The sequence below is a fragment of the Mus caroli genome, unplaced genomic scaffold (assembly GCF_978045245.1).
Source record: "Mus caroli unplaced genomic scaffold, Mus_caroli_1 scaffold_1, whole genome shotgun sequence".
Classification (NCBI taxonomy): Eukaryota; Metazoa; Chordata; class Mammalia; order Rodentia; family Muridae; genus Mus; species Mus caroli.
Genome location: NW_028227256.1, coordinates 57,348,927 through 57,371,864, shown reverse-complemented (window position 1 = coordinate 57,371,864; position 22,938 = coordinate 57,348,927). Strand labels below are relative to the sequence as shown.

General features: G+C 39.5%; 1 protein-coding gene across 29 annotated transcripts in view; it reads right to left on the bottom strand.

Annotated features, from left to right (window-relative positions):
* The window catches only part of Abi2 (abl interactor 2), an 81,740-nt gene that overhangs the window by 16,376 nt on the left and 42,426 nt on the right, over positions 1 to 22,938 (bottom strand). For 8 of the 29 annotated variants that reach the window (XM_085837780.1, XM_085837763.1, XM_085837784.1 and 5 more), the window contains 2 exons: positions 22,434 to 22,616; positions 18,893 to 19,051 (listed from right to left, as the gene is read on the bottom strand). In XM_085837780.1, coding sequence (XP_085693906.1) covers positions 18,893 to 19,051; positions 22,434 to 22,616 — 342 coding nt within the window. Of the gene's footprint in view, positions 1 to 628; positions 716 to 18,892; positions 19,052 to 22,433; positions 22,617 to 22,938 lie in introns of all 29 variants that reach the window. The other 21 variants (XM_029476725.2, XM_085837757.1, XM_029476740.2 and 18 more) reach the window with 3 other exon arrangements.

The following is a 22,938-nucleotide window of genomic DNA, read 5'->3' as shown; positions in this document are numbered from 1 at the left end:
CAACTAGGTGGTGGCGGTGTGGCTTTTTGGTTATGGGTTATGGTTCTGGGGATCAAACCTGGCAGCTCATGGAAGCTAAGCATGTGCTCTGAGTATAATTTCCAGAAACTATCTTTTTGGTTTTTTGTTTTTGGTTTTTTGTTTGTTTGTTGGTTTGTTTTGTTTTAGAGCTTTATTGTAGAAAGGCAGAGATAAAGAAAGAAGGGAGGGGTAAGGGGGGGGAGGCAGGCCATGGCCACGTGGAGAGAGGGACAGAAGGAAGGCTAGAGATGAGAGTAAGAAAAGTAAGAAAATGCCAGAAACAATCATTTTAAAGCTATCAGAAAGCAGAGAAGTTTGCTGTAATTGAGTTGTGTGTGTGAGTGTGGATACGAGCATGTGAGGGTCAGTGTCTGAAGAGGTCATAGGTATGGATTCTCCTGGAGCTGAAGTCCAGGTCCTCTGCTAGAGGAGAGCACTCTTAGCCAATGAGCTCTCTCTCCAGTCCACCTCAATTACTTTATCATCACTAGCGAGTCATACAATGACTTACTTATTCAAATATATGAATGACTATTCAGTCAGTCATTTGTAAATCACATTCTATGCCTATAATCTGATCTACAGCATAAAGAAGACATAAACTTACTATTTTCTTGGACTCTGGCCACAAATCCCATTAAAGGTAACTGAGGAGTTACCTGTAAGATGGAAGGAGGAGGAGGAGCAAGAGATACTGCAAAAACAAAAAAGGTGTGGAGGATAAGGGGTAAGGGCGAGTTATATAAAAAGGAAAGGATAATACAATAAGACATGTAAGGAGGTACAACACTTTTCACAAATATTTGTCTTCCTTTCGGATCCCCTTTGGAAGGTAATTTTACAAACAAACAATAAGCGAAGAGTTTTAGTAAGCTGTAAAACTACAATAGGAAACATCTAGCACACGGTCTCCGCTGACAGGTACCGGGGGCACGTCCTCTTTGGATCTGTTGCAGATGTGTTCTCTAAAAATTTCTGTTAAATATTATAAATAGTTTGGTTGACTTTTTAGATGTTGTGAGTATATGAGAAAACCTTGACATCCTGACAACCTAAACAGGCTTTTTATTATCTCAGTAACAAGTAACAGGCAGTAGTTGGTTCTTCATTTAGTTAAACAACTATGACCTGAGTTCCTCCTGAGGGGCAAGGCCTCTACTGAAAGACTAGTTATCAGAACCTTTCATTGAGAATCAAGTGCTGTTACTGCAGTTTTTTTAAAACGCCAATTCATCAAATTTCTTCCTTGAGCCTATAAGAAATGTCACTGTTCCAAGGCTAAATCCCTCCATCTCAAATGCATGGCACATTCTAAGAATATGGGAAGCCTTCCACAGACATTTATGTATAAACAAACAAACAAAGCAAATACCTACATAATGTTTTGAAGGTTAACTCTACAGTTAGTTTCCTTGAGAAAGGATATGTACTATGATATCCATATTCTTAATAGAATTCTCTATTTGCTCCCAATTTCAAGTAACTTATAATACTAAGAAGATTCAACTGTTTCATCACTCGAAGAGATATCAGACACACACACACACCACCTTTGTCTACCTTTCCTAGAGACAAGGCTGGCCACAGGGGCAAAGGCTACAGAGAACGGAAGGATCTCTTGGACAAGTACTTTAAGAGATGTATGTTAAGCAGACAGGAGGTGAGAAAGACAAGCGTAAGGAACCAAGTTAGGACAAAGGCTTAGTGGCATAAAATACCATGAGCAGAGTTCACAAGACCAAAATGTTTTCTCTATCCAGCTAGTGGGAGATATGTTTAAAAATTAAGCAGGCCATATTCTGGGCAGTGGTAACACAAGCCTTTAATCCCAGCTCAGAAAAAAGAGGAAGACAGATCTCTGAGTTTGAGACCAGCCTGGTATACAGAGAGACTTCCAGGAGAGCCATGGCTACACAGAGAAATCCTATCCCAAATACAAAATAAACAAACAGTGCTGGAAAGTTGTGGAAAGTTGGCTCAGCTGTTTAAAGCACTTGTTGCTTCGTTATAGAGGACTTGAAACCCACATGGTGGCTCTTACAACCACCTGTAAGTCTAGTTCCATGGATCCAAAAACCTCTGACCTTCACAGGTTACCCAGCATGCATGTGGTACACATACATTCATGTTGCCAAAACACTCAGACATGAAGTAAAGGTAAAAGGTTTAATGAAAATCATAGAAAGGTGAGTGTGGGCATGAAAAAGAACTCAGTGTAAAGAACCTAGGTAAAATATTAAGGCCTAGATGGAATGTTAGGGCGCCCGGGTAACTGTTACCTGGCTAGCCTGCCATTATAAGGAAACTTTCCCATATGTTTCTGTTACTAGGAAACTTTCTAATGCCAAGATTGATTCCATATTCTGTTCTGTTCTCTGCCCTTGGAAACCAATCATGATAGAGTCAGGAGAACTGTTTGGTGTAGTTACCCACAATAAGCTTGGACCCGAACCAACCACCCAACAAACAGCACTGCATGTCTGCACCTGTGTTATAAGCTTTTACCGTCTAAGCTGCCCCTGGGATGTTCCCCAACATATGACAGACACCTGCACCAATATTAGGAACTACCTGGAATAAGACTTCCATTCTTAGTGGCCGAGTAAAGTTTAAGTTCCCAAGGCCTCCCTGGGAGCTGCCATCCTACTTGGCAGAATGAGACACATATGTGGGTAACTGATATCCTGGTTGGCAAGTTAAGACATGAATGTTAGACAAGTCCCCTGCCACAGCTGAATACCCCAACCAATGGGAGCAGGGTAAGTATACAACAAAGACATATTCCTAAGGAAATCCCCTATCCCTAAATAGCAAAATAACTTGGCACAGATGTTTGTGGATTTGGGGCTTAAGAACCCTGTAGGACATTAACTCAGGGTCGTGGTTCAGTTCCCGAATCCTGGGGCATTTGCTCAAAGCCATCCCTGACTGACTGAGATGGGTGTTCGTGTGCTTTGTGAGGCAATTCCTGCACTATCAACAAAGAGACGGATTTTTTTTAAGTCACTCTGCCTCAAATTCTGGATGTTACATTTTCTGTTTAGATACCATGACAAGATCCTTTGAATCTAATCCACAAATATGGTATGAAAAACAGATAATGCAATCCTATTTCACATAGTGGTAGAAAAGACTTTTCTTCAAAAGCTAATCTAAGCCTGGCACACAGTTAATCAAGGCAGATTCTAGAAACAAAGAGAACTTAGTAACACTGTAGGCAAACCAGTACAGAAAACTAACAATTTAGTTAGCATAGAAAGAACAGCAAAAGGACAAAGGGACACAGAGTTTTTAACCTGCAGGAGGAAAGGTACAGAAGCTATTATTAACTCATCATTAACCTTGGTAATTAAGTACCTGAGAAGCGCAAGGCGGTGAAGAGATACTGACATAACCACCGCTGGATATTTCATCACACTGTGAACCCCACGATTGTATTGCTTACTGGAAAAACCTGTCTTTAGCTATAGAGTGGCTCAGCCCTAGCACACACATTTATAATACAAGAGCTGTTTATTGTAAACGGAATTAAATAAAGACAATAAAGGTCAAGAGGCAGAGCTAGCTGGGCGTGGTGGCACACGCCTTTAATCCCAGCGCTTGGGAGGCAGAGGCAGGCGGATTTCCAAATTTGAGGCCAGCCTGTTCTACAGAGTGAGTTCCAGGACAGCCAGGGCTATACAGAGAAACCCTGTCTAGAAAAACCAGAGAGAGAGAGAGAGAGAGAGAGAGAGAGAGAGAGAGAGAGAGAGAGAGAGAGAGAGAGAGAGAGAGAGAGAGAGAGCTAACAACCAGCTGACAGGAAGTGAACATAGGATTATTAAGAAACAGTAAGAGGGAGTCAGGAGGAAGGATAGAGACACACACAGGAAGTAGGAAGGAGGGACATTGATTTGGAAGGAGGTTTTTTGAGACCTTGAGAGAGGGGATTCCTTCTGGAATGTTAGCTAAGGAAGAAGTTCAGCTGGGTTCTTTCTCTGCCTCTCTGAGCTAGCAGCCATTCACCCCAGCCTCTGGCTCCTGAGTCTTCATTGGTAAAATTGAACAGCTGAGATTTTCTTAAATGAAATGAATGAGGGTAACTTCAGCATAAAAATGAAAGACAACAAGAAAACATGGATGCAGTATATTAAAAATCAAGAAGTCAGAAGCTCTCGGGAGAGTGGCCATGGCTGACTGTGGACACAGACATGCAAGAACAAGTAGAAAGCAGAAGGACAGCTCAGCAGATCACTCTGAAGAGAATCTAGATAGAAGGAAAACCAGCTCACCCTCCGAAATGGTTCCTTCCTTCAGAAGATCATTTTAGTTAGATTTTCCCTGAAATCTCACTTCCTGGCACTAAGAGCCTGACTCAGAAGATCGGGGCTCCTGCCGACACAGCTGTAACACCTCTTTCAACAAGCAGCTACAGCAGCTACAGCAGAAGAACAGCAGCGCAGGACCACAGGAAAGAAGGATACAGTGTGTGCACAGACATCATCTGGTACCAGACACAAACTGCCTTCCTTCCTCTCAACAGAAACTCTCTCTTCAGCTATTGTTTAATTTACCAAGTAAAACAATGACTTCTGTACTTGGGGTGGGGGAGGAGTATATACATAATCTTCACAAGTCTTTTTATGGGCAAATTAGCCTTATTAATTGGGGCAGGAGTGTCAAGACAGGGTTTCTCTGTGTAGCCCTGAGTGTCCTAGAACTTACTCTGCAGACCAGGTTGGCCTTGAACTCCAGAGAGGAACTTAAGGCCTGAACCAACATAGCCCAGCTCAGATGATGTTTACAGATGAATATGCTTCTTTTCTAAACGTGAGGCCATCAAGACGGCCACAAAAAGCAGCCTTGGAAAAGCCAATGTCAGATTTCCTAAAAGAATTACTCTGAAACAGTTGTTTTTCTAAGCTACTCTTGGGAAATTTTCTAAAATTCATCTAACTATAATTCAGTTCTACCTGGTTCTGTGCATTCCTGGGATCAGAAAAGTCCAGGAAGTAGAAGTTGGGCACAGCTCAGTATTAGAACACATCATTGTATGCAAAAGGCTTTAAATTCCATTCTCAGTAATGACAAAAACAGAAATGGGAAGCAACCCTGTAAGTTGTATGTTCCCATTATGTATACAAAATGACTCCTTATCCCAAGGAGTTGAAGGAGTTTGCAGCCCCATAGGAGAAACAACAATATGAACTAACCAGTATCCCCAAAGTTACCAGGGACTAAATCACCAACCAGAGTACACACAGTGGGACTCATGGCTGTAGCTGCATATGTCGCAGAGGATAGACTAGTGGGTCATCAATGAGAGGAGAGGCCCTTGGTTCTGTGAAGGTTCTATGCTCCAGTGTAGGGGAAGGCCAGGACCAAGAAGCTGATGTGGGTGGGCTGCTGAGCAGGGGGAGATGGGAGGGATTAGGGGGTTTTCAGAGGGGAAACCAAGAAAGGGGACAACATTTGAAATGTAAATCAGGTAAATATCTAGTAAAAAAAATTACTCCTTATATGGTTAAGACCTTTACCTTAGAACCACGAAACATCTCTGAATTTAGAATGAGTTACATTATTTTTATTAAAAATACAATGGTGAAAGGCTAGAAACATGGTTCACTGGTTAAGAGCACTTGCTCCATTGGACCTAGGTTTGATTCCCAGTAACCACACAGCAGTTCACTACTGTCTATAACTCCAATTTCAGGGGATCCAGTGCCTTGTTCTGGCACCTGTGGGTGACATACACTGACATACATGCAAGCAAAACACCCATACTCATTAAATAAAATAGGAAAAAAAAATACAGTGGTGTAGTGAGAAAAGAGACTCACCAGGTGGCTGAGATTATAAAGAGATCTTAAACTGAGCAGCATCGAGACTAGAGTTATGTGCAGAACAAGATTTAGATACTAAAGTAAAAGACTTTCCCAACAAAACAGAGTTGGAGAATGAATGTGCTGGTGAAATAGACTTTACAAGCCTTAAGTTTACTGCTGACTTACGGTCTTGTGAAGCATCTTTGAGATATGATACTTCAGATATCCAATTCAAAAGCATTTTAAAGCAATGATGTTAGATTTCGCATCTTATTTTTATGAGCTTTATAAATATTCTTATAAAAAAAGCAAAATTATAAGAATTACTTCTGGAGCTGGAGAGATGGCTCAGCAGTTAAGAGCACTGACTGCTCCTTACAGAGGTCCTGAGCTTAATTCCCAGCAACCACATAGTGGCTCACAACCATCTGTAATGGGATCTGATGTCCTCTCTTCTGGTGTCTCTGAAGACAGGTACAGTGTATTCATGTGCATAAAATAAATGAATCTCTAAAAAAAGAGGCTGGAGTTCTTGGATGTCCACAGATAAAAAAAAATACTTCTGAATTCAACAAAGAACATATGAACAAAGAACATATTCAACAAAGAACATTATGTTTAGTTATTACATATTAAATTTAATTGGTAGCATTTTATATTTCAGGGAGAAAAATAATTTATGCAATTTATTTCAAATTATATTTCTTTAAAATAAGTATCAACCTAGCACAAGGAAGATTTAAAAAATGATTTGAGTAATTAGTAATAGGAAGCTGTCTAATGATACAACTGGGGTCACCAAAGAACTGTTAACCTTGTAGTCTCAGAACATTTTTAATTATATCATTTTGATACTCTTTTTCAAATACAAAGTCATCAAAAGCTGCTATGTCAAAAAAAAAAAAAAAAGAAAAAAAACTAGGTGATTATGACTTACAGTCTAAAATTATACTTTGCATTTAATAGTCAGTACTAAATATCTATCGAATGGGAATGTACTTAACACTTTTTAGCTGTGGGGATTTTTGGTTTGGTTTGGTCATCCCCTAAGAACTGTCTGAAATAGCATTCAAACATGGCCTCTTGCTACTGTTCCTTATTTACTAGGCCATGCCAATCTCTAGTCTGCTGCAGCATTGTACTGCTATGCCTACCCTCCCTGCCTTTAGAGACCAGGGTGCAGCATCAGTCACACTAACACTGCCTTTTCACTGTTTCTTTGTACATCTCTGGAAGGGAAAGAATTTAAACACTTTAAAATCATAAAGCCTCTATTTTAAGAAACACTAATTACTGTAAGCTAACTGGTACAAAAGGCTTCATACTTGATAATCATGATTAATGTCTTATTAACTAGGTTTGTTATATGTGTATAAATGTATATGTAAAAAACATGTAGTTGGGGGCTGGTGAGATGGCTCAGTGGGTAAGAGCACCCGACTGCTCTTCCGAAGGTCCAGAGGTCAAATCCCAGCAACCACATGGTGGCTCACAACCATCCATAACGAGATCTGGCGCCCTCTTCTGGAGTGTCTGAGGACAGCTACAGTGTACTTACATATAATAAATAAATAAATCTTTAAAAAAAAAAAAGAATGCATATATAACTACATTTTTTTTTAAAGATTTATTTATTTATTATAGAGAGAGTCAGATCTCGTTACGGTTGGTTGTGAGCCACCATGTGGTTGCTGGGATTTGAACTCCTGACCTTCGGAAGAGCAGTCGGGTGCTCTTACCCACTGAGCCATCTCACCAGCCCCTATATATGCATTCTTTAATATTCTTTTTTTCTTAGGTTTACTTATTTATATGAGTACACTGTAGCCATCTTCAGACACACACACTGTAGCACGAGACCCCATTACAGATGGTTGTGAGCCACCATGTGGTTGCTGGGAATGGAACTCAGGACCTCTGGAAGAGCAGTCAGTGCTCTTAACCGCTGAGCCATCGATCCAGCCCAGATGCTTTATATTCTTAAAGAAGACTTAACTAATAACTGTCTGTGCTTCTATAACTCTCTTCACCGTTGGAAAGCAAATTTAAATATCAGTTTCTTTGATTTTATAAACAGAAAACCAAAAGTGCTTCAGTTATATTCTAATGAAGGTTTCTTTCAGTAACTCGCTTCTGAAATGATCTCATTAGAATACAACTAACTTCCAGCTTGAACTTGGCACTATCATTCCATATTTTAATCCCTGTTAGACTGCCCTTTATCAGACTCAAAACCAACTTTACATTAGTGGGAATGCTGTCAGACTTGTACCCTACAGAACCCCATTGCCTTGTCTAACTTCATTCTTCAGAAGAGTGCATCCATGGCAGAGCTCTGACTGTAAAATATGGGCTCATACAAGCACCATGTTCACAAAATGGTTCACTAAGCACTAAGTCTCACCAAAGAGTTGTCAAAGGAAAAAGGCATGCTTGCGGTTGAGGCCCAGGACAAAGACAGAAGAACATCTGCCTAGCATGCTCAAGGATCATGGTTCAAATACCAGAAACTTCTCTCTCTAGAAGAACAATAATTTTGTTCTGTTTTTAAAAATTAGGTTTAAAAAGCACTCTAATTAACAGAGCTATAATTGTCTTCTTTAAAGTTACCAAATTCTAGAAGAAAGGCATAACTTAGAATACAGAATATACAGTCACAACTAAGCTACTTCTCACCCCTAAAACAATTCCAATTCACCTTAGTTTCTTGAATGTGTAAATACTTAGATTAAAATCCCTCCCTAATGACTTAATTATACTTTAAATTATACTTGGCATATATGAATCTGATTTATTAAAAAAGCATTACTGAAATACGAAATCTTTAGTGGATTAGAGATACACATTGACAGTAGAGCACTTGCCTCACACAAAGCCCTAGACTCAATCTTTAGAACTTCAAAAACTAAATACATGAAACAGATGTTTAAACAGCTATCACATTTTATCTACAGAGGTCTCATAGAAGTATTTATTATATACACCCACAGCATGAAATATTACTTCCATATTCTTACTAAGTACCCTGTACATCTGTATCAAAGCTGTAACAGTGACAACCTCACTATGGATCCATTCTGGATTAACATCAGTGTTTCACACCTAAAGTAAGAAAAGGACTATAAGCAGTACTTTCCAGTAACCCAAGAGAGCTAGCCCATCTTCCATGAAACTATGAAGTAAGTTGTAGCTAATGAACTAAAATTGAAAGACAAAAAAAAAACCAACGCATGCAATGGCCAGCCATGAGATCATGCACCCAACTCAGGAGGGTGAGACAGGAGAAGAATGTGAAATCACAAATTCAAAACCTATCTAAATAAGACATTATAGCTTTTAAAGTAGAGGAAAATGATTTCAGAAAAGAATATACTTGTAATGCAAATTTGGAAAATACACTAGAAGCAGAGTATGTGATACATTCTGGCAATATTTAAGATGAAAATGAATTTTAAGAAAAACAGCCTAGCCAGGCATGGTGGTACACGCCTTTAATCCCAGCACTCGGGAGGCAGAGGCAGGTGGATTTCTGAGTTCGAGGCCAGTCTGGTCTACAAAATGAGTTCCATGACAGCCAGGCTACACAGAGAAACCCTGTCTCGAAAAACCAAAGAAAAGAAGAGAAAAGAAAAGAAAAGAAAAGAAAAGAAAAGAAAAGAAAAGAAAAGAAAAGAAAAGAAAAGGAGGGGAAGGGGGAGGGGTGGGGGCGGGGGAGGGGGAGGGGAAGAGAAGAGAAGAGAAGAGAAGAGAAGAGAGAGAAAAGAAAGAAAAGAAAAGAAAAAGAAAAGAAAAGAAAAGAAAGAAAAGAAAAGAGAGAGAAAGAGAGAGAGAGAGAGAAAGAAAGAAAGAAAGAAAGAAAGAAAGAAAGAAAGAAAGAAAGAAAGAAAGAAAGAAAGAGAGAAAGAAAGAGAGGAAGAAAGAGAGAAAGAAAGAAAGAGAAAGAAAGAAAGAGAAAGAAAGAAAGAGAAAGAGAGAAAGAGAGAGAGAAAGAGAGAAAGAAAGAGAGAGAAAGAGAGAAAGAAAGAGAGAAAGAGAGAAAGAAAGAGAGAAAGAAAGAGAGAGAAAGAAAGAGAGAGAAAGAAAGAAAGAGAGAAAGAAAGAAAGAAAGAGAAAGAAAGAGAGAAAGAAAGGAAAGAAAGAGAGAAAGAAAGAAAGAGAGAGAGAGAAAAAGAAAGAAAGAAAGAAAGAAAGAAAGAAAGAAAGAAAGAGAGAGAGAGAGAAAGAAAGAAAGAGAAAGAAAGAGAGAAAGAAAGAAAAAGAAAGAAAGAAAGAAAGAAAGAAAGAAAAAGAGAGGAAAGAAAGAAAGAAAGAAAGAAAGAAAGAAAGAAAGAAAGAAAGAAAGAAAGAAAAACAGCCTAAAACACTAAAGCATGAAAAGGCAAACATCAATCAATCAAGGCATTTCGGTGGATGTACACTGCATTTTGCACTGACTAAACTACAAATACAGCATTCAATATATGAAAGGAGCCGAGGGCAGTGAAGAAACTTAGAAAAAGGGTTTCATTTGACATTCAACAATATTTTTGAACAATTTTCTCAGAACACTGCATAAAGACTGTGGCGAAACTCCACCACTTATACGTATCTTATATCATAGTTTTCCCTCCCCACTCTTTCCCCTTTACCAAAACCAGAGAAAGCCTAGCAGGTGGGAACGACAACAACAACAAAAAAAAACACTGGCAAACACAGAAGTGGATACTCACAGTCATCTATTGGATGGAACACAGGGCCCCCAATGGAGGAGCTAGAGAAAGTACCCAAGGAACTGAAGGGGTCTGCAACCCTATAGATGGAACAACAATACGAACTAACCAGTACCCCCGGAGCTCGTGTCTCTAGCTGCATATGTATCAGAAGATGGCCTAGTCAGCCATCATTGGAAAGAGAGGCCCCTTGGTCTTGCAAACTTTATATGCCTCAGTACAGGGGAACGCCAGGGCCAAGAAGTGGGAGTGGGTAGGTAGGGGAGCAGGGCCGGGGGAGGGTATAGGGGACTTTTGGGATAGCATTTGAAATGTAAATGGAGAAAACCTAATAAAAAAATTGGAAAACTTGGGGAAAAAACTTTTAATTTGAAGGTCGGTAAGACATGACAATAGAAAAAGCATGAAAGCTCTTCCGGTCAGAAAAGCACCGGGGCAGCTGGGGCGCAGGGTCGGCTGACACTCGCCAGCTACCCACAACACCCGCCACAGGATCTTAAGACTTCTGGTGAGTGGAGCACAGCTTCTGCTCCAAACCAATTGCGCGCCAGACCAGAGAATGCATTAGTTAGGGAAGCAGAAACCGGCCTGAGTAGGGCCACAGGCCTCATCCGGCCGGATCAGCGCCGGGGTAGCTGGAGCGCAGGGTTGCCTGACACCCGCCAGCTACCCACGACCCCCGCCGCAGGATTTTGGGACTGCTGGTGAGTGGAACACAGCTTCTGCTCCAGTCCAATCACGCGGGACCTGAGACTGCTCTGGTTGGGGAGAGAGAAACCCGGCCTACATAGGGCCACAAGCCTCTTCCGGTCAGAAAAGCACCGGGGCAGCTGGGGCGCAGGGTCGGCTGACACTCGCCAGCTACCCACAACACCCACCACAGGATCTTAAGACTTCTGGAGAGTGGAACACAGCTTCTGCTCCAATCCAATTGCGCTCGGGACCTGAGACTGCATTAGTTAGGGAAGCAGAAACCGGCCTGAGTAGGGCCACAGGCCTCATCCGGCTGGATCAGCGCCGGGGTAGCTAGAGCACAGGGTCGGCTGACACCCGCCAGCTACCCACGACCCCCGCCACAGGATTTTGAGACTGCTGGTGAGTGGAACACAGCTTCTGCTCCAATCTTTAAACAGTGACAACGACAACAACTAACCCCAGAGATTACCAGATGGCGAAAGGTAAACGTAATAATCTTACTAACAGAAACCAAGACCACTCACCATCATCAGAACCCAGCACCCCCACTTCGCCCAGTCCAGGGCACCCCAACACAACGGAAAAGCTAGACACGGATCTAAAAGCTTATGTCCTGATGATGGTAGAGGACTTCAAGAAGGACTTTAATAACACACTTAAAGAAATACAGGAGAACACTGCTAAACAGGCAGAAGACACTAAAGAGGAAGCACAAAAATCCCTTAAAGAATTGCAGGAGAACACTGCTAAAGAGTTACAAATCCTTAAAGAAAAACAGGATAACATAATCAAACAGGTAGAAGTCCTTACAGAAAAACAGGAAAACACATCCAAACAGATGATGGAAATGAACAAAACCATACTAGACCTAAAAAGGGAAGTAGACACAATAAAGAAAACCCAAAATGAGGCAACACTGGAGATAGAAACCCTAGGAAAGAAATCTGGAACCATAGATACGAGCAACAGCAACAGAATACAAGAGATGGAAGAGAGAATCTCAGGTGCAGAAGATTCCATAGAGAACATCGGCACAACAATCAAGGAAAATGTAAAATGCAAAAAGATCCTAAATCAAAACATCCAAAAAATACAGGACACAATGAGAAGACCAAACCTACGGATAATAGGAGTGGATGAGAATGAAGATTTTCAACTCAAAGGACCAGCAAACATCTTCAACAAAATTATAGAAGAAAACTTCCCAAATCTAAAGAAAGAGATGCCCATGAACATACAAGAAGCCTACAGAACTCCAAATAGACTGGACCAGAAAAGAAATACCTCCCGACACATGATAATCAGAACAACAAATGCTCTAAATAAAGATAGAATACTAAAAGCAGTAAGAGAAAAAGGCCAAGTAACATATAAAGGCAAGCCTAACAGAATTACACCAGATTTTTCACCAGAGACTATGAAAGCCAGAAGATCCTGGACGGATGTTATACAGACACTAAAAGAACACAAATTCCAGCCCAGGCTACTATACCCAGCCAAACTCTCAATTAACATAGATGGAGAAACCAAAGTATTCCACGACAAAACCAAATTCACACATTATCTCTCCACGAATCCAGCCCTTCAAAGGATAATAACAGAAAATAACCAATACAAGGACGGGAACCACGCCCTAGAAACAACAAGAAGGTAATCCCTCAACAAACCTAAAAGAAGACAGTCACAAGAACAAAATGCCAACTTTAACAACAAAAATAACAGGAAACAACAATTACTTTTCCTTAATATCTCTTAATATCAATGGATTCAACTCCCTGATAAAAAGACATAGACTAACAAACTGGCTACACAAACAAGACCCAACATTTTGCTGCTTACAGGAAACTCATCTCAGAGAAAAGGATAGACACTACCTCAGAATGAAAGGCTGGAAAACAATTTTCCAAGCAAATGGCATGAAGAAACAAGCTGGAGTAGCCATTCTAATATCTGATAAGATTGACTTCCAACCCAAAGTCATTAAAAAAGACAGGGAGGGACACTTCATACTCATCAAAGGTAAAATCCTCCAAGAGGAACTATCAATCCTGAATATCTATGCTCCAAATACAAAGGCAGCCACATTCATTAAAGAAACTTTAGTAAATCTCAAAGCACACATTGCACCTCATACAATAATAGTGGGAGACTTCAACACACCACTCTCATCAATGGACAGATCATGGAAACAGAAACTAAACAGGGACACAGAGAAACTAAGAGAAATTATGAATCAAATGGATCTGGCAGATATCTACAGAACATTCTATCCTAAAACAAAAGGATATACCTTCTTCTCAGCACCTCATGGTACCTTCTCCAAAATTGACCACATAATTGGTCACAAAACAGGCCTCAACAGATACAAAAATATTGAAATTGTCCCATGCATCCTATCAGATCACCATGGACTAAGGCTGATCTTCAATAACAAAATAAATAATAGAAAGCCAACCTTCACGTGGAAACTGAACAACACTCTTCTCAATGATACCTTGGTCAAGGAAGGAATAAAGAAAGAAATTAAGGACTTTTTAGAGTTCAATGAAAATGAAGCCACAACACACCCAAACTTATGGGACGCAATGAAAGCATTTCTAAGAGGAAAACTCATAGCTCTGAGTGCCTCCAAAAGGAAACTAGAGAGAGCACACATTAGCAGCTTGACAACACACCTAAAAGCACTAGAACAAAAGGAAGCAAATTCACCCAAGAGGAGTAGACGGCAGGAAATAATCAAACTCAGGGGTGAAATCAACCAAGTGGAAACAAGAAAAACTATTCAAAGAATCAACCAATCAAGGAGCTGGTTCTTTGAGAAAATCAACAAGATAGATAAACCCTTAGCCAGACTCACTAGAGGGCACAGGGAAAGCATCCTAATTAACAAAATCAGAAATGAAAAAGGAGACATAACAACAGATCCTGAAGACATCCAAAACACCATCAGATCCTTCTACCAAAGGCTATACTCAACAAAACTGGAGAACCTGGATGAAATGGAGAAGTTCCTAGACAGATACCAGGTACCAAAGTTGAATCAAGATCAGGTTAATGATCTAAACAGCCCTATATCCCCCAAAGAAATAGAAGCAATCATTAATAGTCTCCCAACTAAAAAAAGCCCAGGACCAGATGGGTTTAGTGCAGAGTTCTATCAGACCTTCAAAGAAGATCTAATCCCAGTTCTTCACAAACTATTCCACAAAATAGAAACAGAAGGTACTCTACCCAACTCATTCTATGAAGCCACAATTACTCTGATACCTAAACCACAAAAAGACCCAACAAAGATAGAAAACTTCAGACCAATATCCCTTATGAATATTGATGCAAAAATCCTCAATAAAGTTCTTGCTAACCGAATCCAAGAACACATCAAAACAATCATCCATCCTGACCAAGTAGGTTTCATCCCAGGGATGCAGGGATGGTTCAATATACGGAAATCCATCAACGTAATCCAGTATATAAACAAACTCAAAGACAAAAACCACATGGTCATCTCGTTAGATGCGGAGAAAGCATTTGACAAGATCCAACACCCATTCATGATAAAAGTCTTGGAAAGATCAGGAATTCAAGGCCCATACCTAAACATGATAAAAGCAATCTACAGCAAACCAGTAGCCAACATCAAAGTAAATGGTCAGAAGCTTGAAGCAATCCCTCTAAAATCAGGGACTAGACAAGGCTGTCCACTTTCTCCATACCTATTCAACATTGTACTTGAAGTCCTAGCCAGAGCAATTCGACAACAAAAGGAGATCAAAGGGATACAAATTGGAAAAGATGAAGTCAAAATATCACTTTTTGCAGATGATATGATAGTATATATAAGTGACCCTAAAAATTCCACCAGAGAACTCCTAAGCCTGATAAACAGCTTCGGTGAAGTAGCTGGATATAAAATTAACTCAAACAAATCAATGGCCTTTCTCTACACAAAGAATAAACAGGCTGAGAAAGAAATTAGGGAAACAACACCCTTCTCAATAGTCACAAATAATATAAAATATCTTGGCGTGACTCTAACTAAGGAAGTGAAAGATCTGTATAATAAAAACTTCAAGTCTCTGAAGAAAGAAATTATAGAAGATCTCAGAAGATGGAAAGATCTCCCATGCTCATGGATTGGCAGGATCAACATTGTAAAAATGGCTATCTTGCCAAAAGCAATCTACAGATTCAATGCAATCCCCATCAAAATTCCAACTCAATTCTTCAACGAATTAGAAAGTGCAATCTGCAAATTCATCTGGAATAACAAAAAACCTAGGATAGCAAAAACTCTTCTCAAGGATAAAAGAACCTCTGGTGGAATCACCATGCCGGACCTAAAGCTCTACTACAGAGCAATTGTGATAAAAACTGCATGGTACTGGTATAGTGACAGACAAATAGACCAATGGAATAGAATTGAAGACCCAGAAATGAACCCACACACCTACGGTCACTTGATCTTCGACAAGGGAGCTAAAAACATCCAGTGGAAGAAAGACAGCATTTTCAACAAATGGTGCTGGCACAACTGGTTGTTAACATGTAGAAGAATGCGAATCGATCCATTCCTATCTCCTTGTACTAAGGTCAAGTCTAAGTGGATCAAGGAACTTCACATAAAACCAGAGACACTGAAACTTATAGAGGAGAAAGTGGGGAAAAGCCTTGAAGATATGGGCACAGGGGGAAAATTCCTGAATAGAACAGTAATGGCTTGTGCTGTAAGATCGAGAATTGACAAGTGGGACCTCATGAAACTACAAAGCTTCTGCAAGGCTAAAGACACCATCAATAAGACAAAAAAACCACCAACAGATTGGGAAAGGATCTTCACCTATCCTAAATCAGATAAGGGACTAATATCCAAGATATATAAAGAACTCAAGAAGGTGGACTCCAGAAAGTCAAATAACCCCATTAAAAAATGGGGCTCAGAACTGAACAAAGAATTCTCACCTGAGGAATACCGAATGGCAGAGAAACACCTGAAAAAATGTTCAACATCCTTAATCATCAGGGAAATGCAAATCAAAACAACCCTGAGATTCCACCTCACACCAGTCAGAATGGCTAAGATCAAAAATTCAGGTGACAGCAGATGCTGGCGAGGATGTGGAGAAAGAGGAACACTCCTCCATTGTTGGTGGGATTGCAAGCTTGTACAACCACTCTGGAAATCAGTCTGGCGGTTCCTCAGAAAATTGGACATAGTACTACCGGAGGATCCAGCAATACCTCTCCTGGGCATATATCCAGAAGATGTCCCAACCGGTAAAAAGGACACATGCTCCACTATGTTCATAGCAGCCCTATTTATAATAGCCAGAAGCTGGAAAGAACCCAGATGTCCCTCAACAGAGGAATGGATACAGAAATTATGGTACATTTACACAATGGAGTACTACTCAGCTATTAAAAAGAATGAAATTTATGAAATTCCTAGCCAAATGGATGGACCTGGAGGGCATCATCTTGAGTGAAGTAACACAATCACAAAAGAACTCACACAATATGTATTCACTGATAAGTGGATATTAGCCCAAAACTTAGGATACCCAAGATATAAGATACAATTTACTAAACGCATGAAACTCAAGAAGAATGAAGACCAAAGTGTGGACACTGTGCACCTTCTTAGAATTGGGAACAAAACACCCAGGGAAGGAGTTACAGAGACAAAGTTCGTAGCTGTGATGAAAGGATGGACCATTTAGAGACTGCTGTATCCAGGGATCCGTCCCATAATCAGCTTCTAAACGCTGACACCATTGCATACACTAGCAAGATTTTGCTGAAAGGACCCAAATATAGCTGTCTCTTGTGAGACGATGCCGGGGCCTAGCAAACACAGGAGTGGATGCTCACAGTCAGCTATTGGATGTATCACAGGGCTCCCAATGGAGAAGCTAGAGAAAGTACCCAAGGAGCTAAAGGGATCTGCAACCCTATTGTTGGAACAGCATGATGTACTAACCAGAACCCCGGAGCTCTTGTCTCTAGCTGCATATGTATCGAAAGATGGCCTAGTCGGCCATCAATGGAAAGAGAGGCCCTTTGGACTTGCAAACTTTATATGCCCCAATATAGGGGAATGCCAGGGCCAAAAGAATGGGAATGGGTGGGTAGGGAAGTGGGGGGCGCTATGGGGGACTTTTGGGATAGCATTGGAAATGTAATTGAGGAAAATATGTAATAAAAATATTAAAAATCAAAAAAAAAAAAAAGAAAAAGCATGAAATACAGAAATTAAAAAACACTGAGTGGCATATGCCTTTAGGCAGGAAGATCTCTGAGTTTGAGGCCAGTCTGATCTACAGAGCTACATCTAGGACAGCCAGAGCTACACATCTACCCTATCTTGAAAAACAAGCAAACAAAACACCTTGACCTTGGTTTCATATACAAAATTATATATATATATGACTGATCACCAATCTTGAAGCTCAGAGATTATTCAGCAATTAAGTTCACAGCTGCTCTTCCTGAGGACCCAGATTCAGTCAATTCCCAGGACCACAACTATCCAGTTTCAGGAGGTACAACTCCCTCTTCTGGCTTCTGTGGGCATTAGGCATATACATGGACATAAACATACATACTTGCAAACAATATAACTATATACACATAAAATGAAATAAAAAATTAATTAATTTTAAAACTATCACCAATTTTCTATATGTGAATCAAATGAGATAACAAGTAAAAAGAAAGTTTTTTTTTTCTTTTGCAAGATCCTAAAGGACATTATTAAAGTTTTACTAACAGGTAGCAGCCACAGCATAAATTTTCTACTCCATAAATTCAATACTATGAGAGATGGAATGATTTGTCAGGACCTCACAAAGGCTTAATTACCTCTTAGCCAAAATTAAAAAACAAAACAGTACGTTAACATAATATATTCATGTAGTCAATACGTCTAAAGTTTCTCTTGCATTTTCCAAGGAAGGAACAAAATACTATTATATGTAGCATTAAATGTGCAAGGTTAGCTTTTCTATAATATATGATTCAATTCTTTATTTCATTTTTGTGAATCAATTTCTCCAAGGCCCATCACAGTATTGGATTTAATAACTATGTTAAGACAGTTTGACTGCCTAATGCAAAACACTTTTCTGTACACCCACTTTTGTGTAATTCATAGAGCAGTGATGTCTCATTAAACAAAATTACTATTCTTATATACACTCCACTTGAGTCAGGCTCTCATTCTGCAGCCTAGACTAGCTACTCTCCTTGCCTCTGCCCCATGAATGTAGCTGGTCATCCTAGAACTCATTGTATACACTAAGCTGGCCTCAAAGTCAAAGATTCACCTGCCTCTGCCTCCCAAGTGCTGGAAAGATGTGCACCAGCATTGCCCCAATTCAGTATTAGTTTTTAAAAGCAAATGACTAGGCACACTGAAAACTATTCCATTGGGGGAAGAGCAGGATGAGCTCTTTAGCTTTACATATAAATCATGTAAAAACACAGTAGTATTAAAAACTTAGTATTCACCCATCCTTCTATTCATTCAACAATAGTCTAAACTACCCAATGTGTCTAGGATTAAACACCTATCATGTATGGGCTAATTATGTGTAACAAAAAGGTTTTGTTTTTTATGGTGCAATATAAAAGAGATGAAAAGAAATCAATAAAGAGAAATCTAACCTGGATTCTGGTTATAAAAAGGACCTCCATTCATCTGATTCTGAAGGCTTGTTTGTGACGTTATGGAAGGAGGACGTCTATAGGGCAACGAGCCCCCTATTGTAGGTGGTGTATGGCGAGAGGCAGGCCTGTTCATGCTGTAGAACTGAACAGGATGACCTGGAAAATGAACAGAACACAAATGCATCATTAAAGGAAACTTACTCAAATAATGAAATTCTCTAAGTATATCATTCACTTTCTAGTAAGATTATTAAAAACCACAGTATTTATCCAAATTAATGAAAGATGACAGTTGATACTGTACTAAAGCATAAAAGTAAGAAAATTAAAATATTACATTTGGAAAAGTAACATCTAAATAAAAAACTAATTAACATTTTGACTTTCTTTTAATTATTTAACTATTCTTTTAAAAGCACAATTAAAATGTACAGACAGAATGTGACCCAACACCAAGTCTCCAGTATAGCTAACTATTCTCAACCCAAGGGTCACACATCAGACAGCCTACATATCAGATATCTATCAGCATTATATTTCTCTTTTTTTCTTTTCTTTTTTGGTTTTGTGAGACAAGGTTTTCTCTGTGTTCTCTTCCTTTTCTGGAACTCATTCTGTAGACCAGGCTGACCTCAAACTCACAGAGATCCATCCGCCTCTGCCCACCCCAATCCCCAAGTGTGGGGACTAAAGGCATGCACCACCACTGCCCAGCTACATTACAACTCATAACAGTTTTTAAATTATAGTTATGAAGTACTAACGAAGTAATTTTACGTTTGGAGTCACGACAACATGAGGAGCTGTATTAAAGGGTCACAGCCTTAGGGAGGTTGAGAAGCACTGCCCTAGCACACCAGTGTTAAAAGACAACAGTTGTAAACAGTAATTAGGTCATAAGGGTTCTGTTCTCATAAATATGTAATACCATTATCAAAAGTGGATTTTCTCCTTTTCTATTCTATGTACAAAGTCTCTCACCAGATTAAGGAACCTTGATACTAGATATTCTGCCTCCAGAACTAATATAGTCAGACTAATATAATTTATAAATAATCTAGTCTACAGTATTGTTATAGGACACAAGAGATTAATTTCCCCCTCCTGACCAAAAAATAATTATTTAAAGCAGCCATTAAACATTGGAGACTAAACGAAGAACTGAATTTGGGGGGGGGGAGGAACAAAAACAAAAACACAACTAAAAACAAAGCAAAAAAGAATGTCTGATACAGTCATATTCTAAAATAGGTGGTGATAACAAAACACTGTTTAAAAGTAAACAAAATATTTCAACAAAACATTTGATGCTTTAACGCCAAGTCAAACCCATCTTCATACAATTCAATATACTCATATTCTTATAGCCAGATTTGTCTTAAAATAGTTTATGAAATCTGAATCAAAAATGATCATCACCCCAGAAACCCATCCATTTATCACTCATTTCAACCTATCCTACTTCTTCAGAGTTATGCACTGCTAACATCAACCGGAAACACTCTTTCCTAATCCACCCAGCTTCCATCTATAACTCAAATCCGACTTTGCCTTTACCCTCACTTGGTGCCCACTCAGTCAGGGGCCCTCTTATAACAGGAAGAGATCACCCATGAAAGAACACCAGCAAGCAACAGGGCATGCAAGGAAGGGAATGACAGGAAGACAGCAAAGAGGAGGAGAAGTTGTACCATGAGGGGAAGAGGAGGAAGAGGTAAAAGGGGAAATAAAAAGGAGAAAGGGCAAGACAACAGGGAGAAAAGCATTGCCTAAGATCTTCAAAACAGAAAACTATGAACTTTATAAAGTTGGATCCACTCTAAATTCTCATCAATCTTAAGTCTATCAAGCACAGGCAAGTACCTATTATTTTGTTATCATTTAACTGTGACAATTAACTCTTACTTAGGGGTCATTTATTACTTCTGGGCATCAGCAAGATTTCTCTATTTAACTAGCTGGACTAGTATAACAGAGTTGTATATCTCAACCAAATGACTGCCCATATTTTTACTGAACCATTACAGAAAAATCTTCATAAGGATTATTATAGAAGCTATCTAAATAGAATACCATACAAAATCCAATTTGGACAAAGACATCTTTTAAAACATGTTTTATTAGTAGCCAGGTAGTAGTGGTACACACTTTTAATCCCAATAATTGGGAGGTAGAGGCAGGTGTGTCTCTGTAAATTTGAGGCCAGGCTGATCTACAGAGTAAGTTCCAGGACAGCCAGGGCTACACAGAAAAACCCTGTCTCAAAAAAAGAATCCATCTACTAACCAGCATCATATTAACAGTTAGATTTATTTTCCTATCCCAGCAAAATGTATTTGAGGTTAAAATCTTTTCTAAAATGATTGATTACATTTATTTATAAGGAGGGCACATTCATACAACAGAGAGTATGAGAGAGTGTGTGTGTGTATGTATGTGTGTAGATTAGAGGACAATTTATACAACTCTAGCTATCTGGCTAGGCAGCAAGCCCTTTACCTGCTAAGCCATCTCCTTAGCACTAGGTTGAAATCTTAAATAAAACATCAGTCAACTTAAATAATCTTAAAGTCCTTTGAAGTATAATTTATGAGTTTATTATAAACATAGTTTGTAATTTGATATATAAAATATTGCATTAAAATATATTTTTCAGGGGCTGGAGAGATGGCTCAGTGATTAAGAGCACTGACTGCTCTACAAGAGGTCCTGAGTTCAATTCCCAGCAACCACATGATGGCTCACAACCATCTGTTATAGGACTAATCCAATGGCCTCTTCTGGGGTCTGAAAGCAATTGCAGTGTACTCGTACACATAAAATAAATAAATCTTTGTAAAAGAAATTTTTCAATTGTCATAGGCTTATTTTTGTTAATTACTTAACCTATAACAACAGTACTGGTGTATGTGTGCAGTCCAGGTATTATATGCAGATACACGTGCATGTGAATAGTTGAGCATGTAGAGGCCAGTGGTCAGCCTTTGGTGTTAGTCATCAGGAGCCACCAACCTTGTATTTTTAAACAATGCCTCTCACTAGGACCTGGCACTTACCCTTGGACTAGGCTGACTAGTCAGCAAGCCCCAGGAACCCACCTGCCTTCAACTCCCCAACACTGGAATTACAAACATACACCACCATGCCTGGCTTCTTATGTGGGTGCTGGGGATAGAACTCAAGTTTTCATGCTTGCACAGCAAGCACTTTATCAACTCAACTATCTCTTCAGCTTACTCTAAGAGTTCTAATATTAAGTTTTCAAAACTATACAGAAGTTGACTCCATATTAAGTTCACAAATATTTAACAGAATAAATTAAAGTAATACTAATGTTTGTGCAACTTTATTAGACAAGTGTATCACAGACTTTACCACATTTTTCTCAGTAAATTCTTTGTTCACATGCCACTTTCCGATTAAAATATTTATTATCATTTTAAAAAATACAAAGTAAAGCCAAGCCAACAAACATGAAGCTGGAGTTTCAGGAAAGAATGGGCAGATGGCTGGATCTGTCTGCCATGCCAATACTCACCTGTGGGGGGGTTAGAAGAAATAACAGGGGGAGTTGGAGAAGTGAAGCCATCAGCAAGGCTCTGTGCACCCCCAGCAGCAGCGTCTGGGGCAGTGGAGGAGGGAACAGTAGCAGGAACAAGAGGGGTGGGGACAGATGCAGAAGTAGCAGGAAGGGGAGGAGTGCCAGCAGAGCCAGCAGGGGCTGAGGGAAGAGGAGTAAGAGGCAGCATTAATAAGGCAGTCACAGTAGCATTAGAAGAAGCACTGCAATATGAAGAACACTCAGCACTTAACACTAGCCAAAAGAATAAAACACTGAAAAAAGAATGCTTAAGGTCATTAGGTGAACAACAAATAATTCAAGATGCTCAGGATAGTACAGCAAAATATTCATTAGTTAGAAACAAGCCTTCCTTTTTATCTGAAAGTTACCTAACTTAGGAGAAAAATATACTTCCTATATATTATTATTTTTATCACAAAATGTTCTAAGTATATAACTACAGTAAAGCAACAATATTCTT